Raw genomic sequence first — 7,660 nt, forward strand, 5'->3', positions numbered from 1 at the left:
AAAATGTCACATAAGCCACATCTGGTTCCAGTTCCCTGCTCTCTCCACAGGATTAACCCTTCTTAGCACTCTGTATGTCCAGCACTTGTTTCTATTCATTTACACTCAGGTAAACCTGCTTAAAAAAGTACACTATTGCTGTGTAGATCCTTTAACACTAAAGATATCAAACTATATGTAATTTTCTACTTCAAGCTTTTTTAAAAATCATAATATGTCTTGGAGATGGTTCCATAATAAAACATTCAGATCTACCTCACTCCTTTCAATGATTGCATACTCATGGAATAAATACCTCATTATTATTTAGCCATCTTACCTTCTGGTAAATACTGATATTGTTTCCGTTTTGATTTTTTACCACAGCTGCGAATGCTGCCTCTTTGGGTATGTGGGTACCTGTCTACAGCTGCTCATTGAGGCAGATATTATCTTTACAGCAAGGAGACTGAGGCCCAGAGAGGTGACATAGGCAGTGAATAGCATGTCCAGGACCAGAAGCCAGGTCTTTTTGTTTCAAATCCAGGTTTGATGGATTTTCTTCCCTCATTCCATAACTACCTCCCACCATTATCCCATACAGGGACATTTGCATTTGGCAACTGATTTCCTAGCAGTAACATCCCCAGGGTGACCCTAAATTTCCTCCTTTTCGCACTATAGATGATGGATCAGCTGCTGTGTGTCCCTGAAGGAAGGCAGCTTCCAGGAGGTGGACAGCGGTGTGTGAATAAAACAGGGTAGGAGGGGATCCACACATACCTGTCCCGACCTATTTACCGAGCGGGCTGTTGAGCCAAAGCAGCACAGTGTTGTCTAACTGCAGCTAAATTTGAAAGGTCCAACTGAGAAATGTCAGGAGGAAGTAACACTTGAATTATTAAGGAAGTAGGTACTAACGGAGATGGAGAAGAATAACCTATGAGACCGGCTTGTTTTGAGCAGGAAAGGAAGAGATGGATGTTCTAAGTGACCAACATAACTTTAAAATAAAGTGGTTCCTGGGGCCTACTAAATGTTTAAATTTCAGAGAATATGAGCTTCTTTTTGATGGGCCTTCTTCAATATTTTACAACGGCATATCGAAAGGGTTTCTTAATTAAAATCCCCAGCACATTGGAGGGGCGGGCTGATTGAGGCTGCAGTGCCTGCAGGCAGGGTGCCCACCTCTATCAGCCACGCCAGCCGAGGGGGCATCCTGCAGCTCCTATGTCAGAGGGGTTCCTGCCGGAGCAGGAGCACCTCCTGGCAGAGAGCATGGGGCCTGGCCAATTCAATGTGGCCTCGCTGCCCCAGCCCAGCCGGGACACTCCCCAGGACCCAATTAGCAGATTGGAAATCGCATCCAAGTATGTTACAATCACCAAGTTAAAGAGGAATAACAGACATGAAAGAATCAAGTGGGAAAAGAACATTTTAGATCCCAAAAGAGCAGGCTGCTTGTCAGAGATCTAACGAACCGAAACAAAATAAGTAGCAGCTCCTTAAGCCGCTTTTCTAACACGGCTGGGATTGGTTAGTGTTGAGAAAAGCACTGAAATTGCAAAAGAAAAAAATACTTATTGTTCCTATGTTCAATTTGTTATTTAATATAACTTGTTTTTTTAAGAATTTAATAAAAAAAGGGAGGGCATCATTAATTTTACATTCTGCAAGAAAATGAAAAATGATCTGCTGATTAGTGATGTGCAATTTGTTCTTTGAACATCTCCAGTAATGTGTGAATGTCACATTACATAACACTTATAATGATTAAACCAGAAGATGAAATAAGATAGGATAGATCTTGTGTTCTTTCCTTGACTGGTGGACAACTCATCTCATTAATCTCTCTTGGGCTTGCAGCCTTAAATTGAATAAGCCGTGGTATTGGGGGAGATTTATGGCCAAAAGACTTAGCAACCTCACTGAGGAAATCTTATAGCACCATTTTGAGAGCTCTGCAAGATAATTCTTGGGATTTGTATTAATTGTAGCTTGTCATAAAACATTACCCAAACCAGAAATGAGCAATGAACCTTCTCAGGAACTTAATATTACAGCAACATTGAAAATATGTACTTCTTGATGTTCCATCTCATGAGATGTTAAAACATTCTGAGTCCCAATTTAAAATTATTGTATTAGAAATGGTAGCTTCAGTATAGTGGGAAATGATACACTGATGTACCTGGGCACTGAGGAATGTTTGTGAAACACCAGTGGGCTTTCAATATCACAAGGGCAGCCCTTCACAGAGCAGTGAGCAGGATGTCCTTATGAAATGTTTGTAGAAAGAATGAACCATCTGGTAACCATGACTCCTCTTTTTAAAATTCAAGTTCTCTTTGTGGCTGAATTTCTGACTTGGTGTATAAGTACCAGTAAGTAAGATTGGCTCACTTGATGCAATTTTTAAAGGAAGTGCCTTGCCACACCCAGAACCAGTAGCCTGGAATTAAAGTTGAAAAGAGGTTAGATTTAACAAGTCATCCAATATATACAAGATTTCCCTTTAGCAGTCATAAGTGAGCCTTGCTTGATGACTTATTCATTTGGGGTGTTCAATTCTTCTCACTGTAGCATGTTTATTACCAGACCTTGGGATCCTTGAATGCGATTCTGTGCCCTTTTCTATAGCCCCACATGTCAGTTATGCACAGAACACGCTAAATGCTCAAAAAACACTTTCTGATATATAAAACCAAAATTATTGTTTATATGAAGTCAAAATCTATCTCCTTGAACTTCCACATGGTGGACCTAGTCCTGTCTTCTGCACAAAAATAAACATATCAACTCCCTCTTGAGGAGTGACTTGAGGAGTGATTAAGCCTCAAAACACTCCTCAAGTCTTCTCTGTACCAGATTAATCCCTAGTTCCCTAAATTAATTATTTTCTTAAGCTGCCATGTCAATCATTTTGTGCTTCCTGGTCAACAAAAACCTCAGGTTTTTCTTCTCTTAAGTAACATAAAGGAAACATTTCCACTCATCTTTTATTGGAGTCATGTTTTCCTTTTAATCTTTTTAACTGAATCCTACTTACCATGGTAAATTTTAAAGATATTGTTTAACCAATCTTTCTACCTTACTGAGAGTTTTTCAAATGCCGATTTTGCCAATAATACTGTTGCCATGGTGTTGTATCTTTTGCAGACTTGATCAACAGAACTGGCATCAGAAAAACACAGATGCTTTGGTAGATGTCATGAGGGTCCTCATCTCTCCCTATGCTGGCATTGATCTATCACCTTATGTGATCTTTAGCCCCATACAAATTTTCATATGGCATTAGAAGTAACTTTAGAAAATATTAAATCCACTTGTCCTCTCTATTGATATTATACATGAGGAAACTGAGTCGCAAAGAGCCCATGGCCACATTACTGGTTAATAGAAAAACTCATATTAGAACCAAGGTCCAAGTGACACCAAAGGCAGGGGTCCTTTGCTGTTTATCATAACTGCCAGTCTTTATATCATTCACAAGGTCAATGCAAGAAACATTTAAACATCTTATTGGAATCCCAACATATTGTGGTAGGTTTCCTATTACATGAGGGTTATGCACCACTGTCAATTAGAAGATAAAGCAAAGTGGTGGCCTTTTTTCTCTCTTGTTCTGAGATCTTCAGTAAAATTCCTTCTGTTTCTAAATATAAAGCTTTAAAACGGGCTATACTGATGTTGCGAAAGAACTGGTACATTATAAGTAGAAGTGTGTGTGTATGTGTGTGAGGGAGGGGTATATACATATGCATTCGCTTTATATCATAATTAAAGAGTGTAAGAAACAGGATTCTTTACTGGTCAAGGAAAACTTTTCGGAGGAAGGCAAACTGGTAATTTGTACAAAACCATCTGGGGAGCATGTAGACTTCCTTTGCACTCACTAAGAAAGCACTCTTTTTAACGAGGGACTACACATTTGTTCAATGAAAAGAAAATAGCTCTTTGTACCTTGCTAACTGAATTGCTAACTATTCTTCAGATACAAGTCTCATTGTTCCCACTATTCAGTATTTAAATACACATAATGTCATGTCTTTACTGCCATTAGTCAGTATTTTCAAAGAGCTCTTTTTATTAAATTTCTGAAACCCAGGACCAAAGAACACTTTTCTCTTAGGTATATATTATTTGTTAGAATAGAAACAATCAATACATTTTCAGAGTCAAAAAGCACTGGGAAACAGTTTCTTTTTTGGTCTGAGAGTATTTTTTTTATTTAAAAAAAAACCTTTAAAATATTTTGTTTTATCAGAATTGTTTGTAGGGAAAATGTAAACCTCACTATTGTTTAACTGCAGTCCAAAGAGGACTATCATAGTGCACTTCTAATCAAAAAATAAATTGAACATAGTGGTAGGCTTGCAGAAAGAGAGAGAATTAGATTTGATTAGATTAGCTTTAACCTACCCGGAATAAAACTGTCTGCCTTTCCTGTTATTTGTCAGTGTTTATAGCAGGTTTCGTCTACAATGCTTTCACTATTATTTCTGGGCGGTAAAAGGCAGTCAAGCAGAAAAGACACTCATAAATGTCAGAAAAGAGTAAGGTTTTTTTGCATTTCAAGGGCTTTGAAGGTCAAGTTCAACCCGCTTAAGGGAAGCAGAGTGATGGGTATGTGGTAGCATGTTGTTAGCTGCTGTGTTTAGGCATATAATTTATGTGAAGTTAATGCACTTGTCCATCACTCTAAGAAAGCAAAAGGTCCTGGGAAGATTCTATTTATTTTATTCATTTTGTTCAACTTTTAGAAGGTAAAATAATTCAAATTTCCATAATTTGTGATGGGAAAGAAACATGTTTAACTTGTTAACAGCTGAGCAGCGTAGAGCACTGTAATACTTCCCTGACTCTTCCTGTTGTAATTTGTTTCTTCTTCCGAGCAGCTGCCCCACTCCACGCTGTGCAGAGGAAGTGCTCTGTTAAGAAATTTTGCAAACCAGTGAGCATTTTTTTTTTCCTCTGGAAGCCTTTATTGAGATGTTTTCTTTTTCTTTTTCTCTATGAGACTTTATTTTTTCCCACCAGGGAGCCTGAGCAATTATAGTTTAAAGCTACCGAAGATAGGTATGTTCTTTGATATCAAAGAGCTACTTGAAGATTTTTCAAACTAAAGAGACCCAAAGGTTGTATTTTAAGGTGCTACTAGCACGGCCCTTTGTAGTTGAAAACTCTCAGAATGTCTACCAAGTGTATTATGCTTTGTTTGGAAATGTTGGACCTCGGTACTATTGCATTTGGTAAAAGGCAGGGTGTTAGAATCTGTGTGTATGTGTGTTCCTACTGCTGCTCAGTGGAGCCTCTGTACTTGCAAATTGTTTCCCTAGTGATGTAGGATGACTAGAGAGAGAATAGGCACTAGGGAGTAAAATCGACATTTATTGAGCACTCACTATGTCCTAGAGGCATAATGTATGTAGGGGATAGAAAATCTTATCTCTATTCTTTTTTTTCTTTTTTCCCCCCACCTTGAATTGAATTGACGTAGACAGATCAATGGGAGAAAAATTTATTTAATACAAATTTTAGGTGGCACTGGATCGTTCATGAGGAAATGAAGACCCAAAGACACAGTTATTGTTGAACACTTACATACTGAACTGGACAAAGAATAGTGAGTTGTGAAAAAGAAAATAATTATGTGGAGAGACTAGAAGATAAGACTTATTTTAAGAAGGTTAGTGCAGAATTCTCTTAGTCTCACCTTCCTGTCCTTGATGACAAGAATGTTGCTTTCTTTCTACTATAGAGAAGGGATATTTCACATGAAATCCATATGGGAATTTCACCTCCCGCTTTTAGGAAACAGATGGAGGGTCGGAGTGATCTTGCACCTCCCATTTTTAAAGTGCTTTTAGCTCAAAATAATTATGCCAAAGTAGCATATGTGGGGGTGCTGTGTTCTGAACGTTTTTATGCATCTTATTTCTTTCAATCCTCATTCACTCTGAGAAATGGCAGGTTACTATCCTCATGTTCCCGATCAGAGAATCAGAAAGGGAAAGTTTACTTCCCTTTGAGTCAAAACTGGTTTCTTTAACATCCATGGTTGCCTCACTAGAATAGTCTCCAGAGAGGAGGAAGTGGAGGAAAAAGAATGAAAACTAGGAAAGCAAAGCAAACTTCTTGGGGAAAGTGTGTGTCTATGTGAAAATACATTTTTTATGCAATGAAATGGTTTGAGTACTGTAGCTCTGAGTTCTTTCGTAGCTTTGAGAACTTTCACCACTAAATGGTAGAAATTCAGATGTTCTCTTTTCTTTCCAAGGAAATGTCTTTGGATCACCCCATTGAAGTGCTGGCTTGCTGACTCTTTCCTGGACTTCTTTTCTCCCATCAACCCTTCTCTTCTTCTATTTGTCAGTTCTCAATCTGCAAATTTCTGTTGCTTTTCACATGTAGAAAATTCAGTTCTCTCTTTGTTTTTACTGTCCATTTCCAGACGATGCTTTATCTTAGAAACCACAAATGTCCACAGCGGTATTTTACTAAATAATCAACCATGAATGTGTATTCAACCAATGAGTGTTGAGTGCCACCTGTATATCAGATATTATACTGGGATGACATAGTGGCAACCAAAACAGACACAGTTCCAGCCCTTGTAGAATTTCAACCCTGATGAGAAAGAAAGGCATTGCATTATTTTATAATAAATACATTCTAGTTTTTCCCCTTTATACTTTCTGCTGCCATCAACTTTATTATTTTGGGAGAAGAGATTGAATTTCAACCATATATCTTGTATGGTGCAGTTGCCCAATAAATGTGTATTGATTGATGGAAAACATCAAATCTCTTTAGCCCTCATATTTTCTTGTCACAAAAGTATTAATAATATTTTGTATTAAATGGTCATCGAAGAAAATCATCATGTGTAGTTGAGCATCAGCATCGGTCAGCATCTGCATAGAACTTGAAAGCCTATAAAGGGAGGATTTATATAGATTTTATCAGAAGTAAGCTTCATAAATCTGTGGGGAAGGGGCTCTTCTCTCCATTTTGCAGTTGAGAAGGTAGATAGGAACTAATTTGTCCAAGATGGAGATGAGAATCTCATCTCTCCTGTTTCTAAATCATCTTTTCTTTTGACTATATTGCCTCTTGACAATAATTTAAAAGTATCTCAGTATCCACTGCAATAACTATTTTTTTTTTGCCTGAAAATGAAAGGAGCAGATTATTTCATTCATTTAATGTATTGTTTCACCAACATTTCTTGCACATCTAATATGTGCCAAATAATAAGTTTCCAGAGCCAGGGGTATGTTATCCTTTTCCTCAAGGCATTGTATTATAACTTATTGGGGTAGACAGAAATATGACTAAATAAATACAGGATCCTTATTTAGGATCTATAAGGACACATGACATAAGTATAGAATAAGATATCCTTGTATGATGGAAAGATCATTAGCTTTTTAGGCGAGCCTGGTTTGAATCTTGACATCACCAGTTACTAGCTGTTAATTTGAGCAAATCATTCATCTTTTTAATGAACAGTTGTCTCAACTATGAAGCGGGGGATAAAGGTATTTACATGCATTGTAGTTGTAAAGATCAGAGGCGATGTGTGTAAGAGACCTAGTATAATTTCAGAAACATAGTAGATGCTCAATTAATGGTACTGCAATTTTATCATGTATATATATACACACACAAATTATAT

General features: G+C 37.5%; 1 protein-coding gene across 1 annotated transcript in view; it reads left to right on the forward strand.

Annotated features, from left to right (window-relative positions):
• Positions 1-1,257: 1,257 nt before the first annotated feature.
• The window catches only part of ST6GALNAC3 (ST6 (alpha-N-acetyl-neuraminyl-2,3-beta-galactosyl-1,3)-N-acetylgalactosaminide alpha-2,6-sialyltransferase 3), a 343,179-nt gene continuing 336,776 nt past the window's right edge, over positions 1,258-7,660 (forward strand). Inside the window, exon 1 of the mRNA XM_011977990.1 lies at positions 1,258-1,349. Coding sequence (XP_011833380.1) covers positions 1,258-1,349 — 92 coding nt within the window. The remainder of the gene's footprint in view (positions 1,350-7,660) is intronic.

This window comes from Mandrillus leucophaeus, unplaced genomic scaffold, assembly GCF_000951045.1.
Source record: "Mandrillus leucophaeus isolate KB7577 unplaced genomic scaffold, Mleu.le_1.0 Scaffold103, whole genome shotgun sequence".
Taxonomy (NCBI): domain Eukaryota; kingdom Metazoa; phylum Chordata; class Mammalia; order Primates; family Cercopithecidae; genus Mandrillus; species Mandrillus leucophaeus.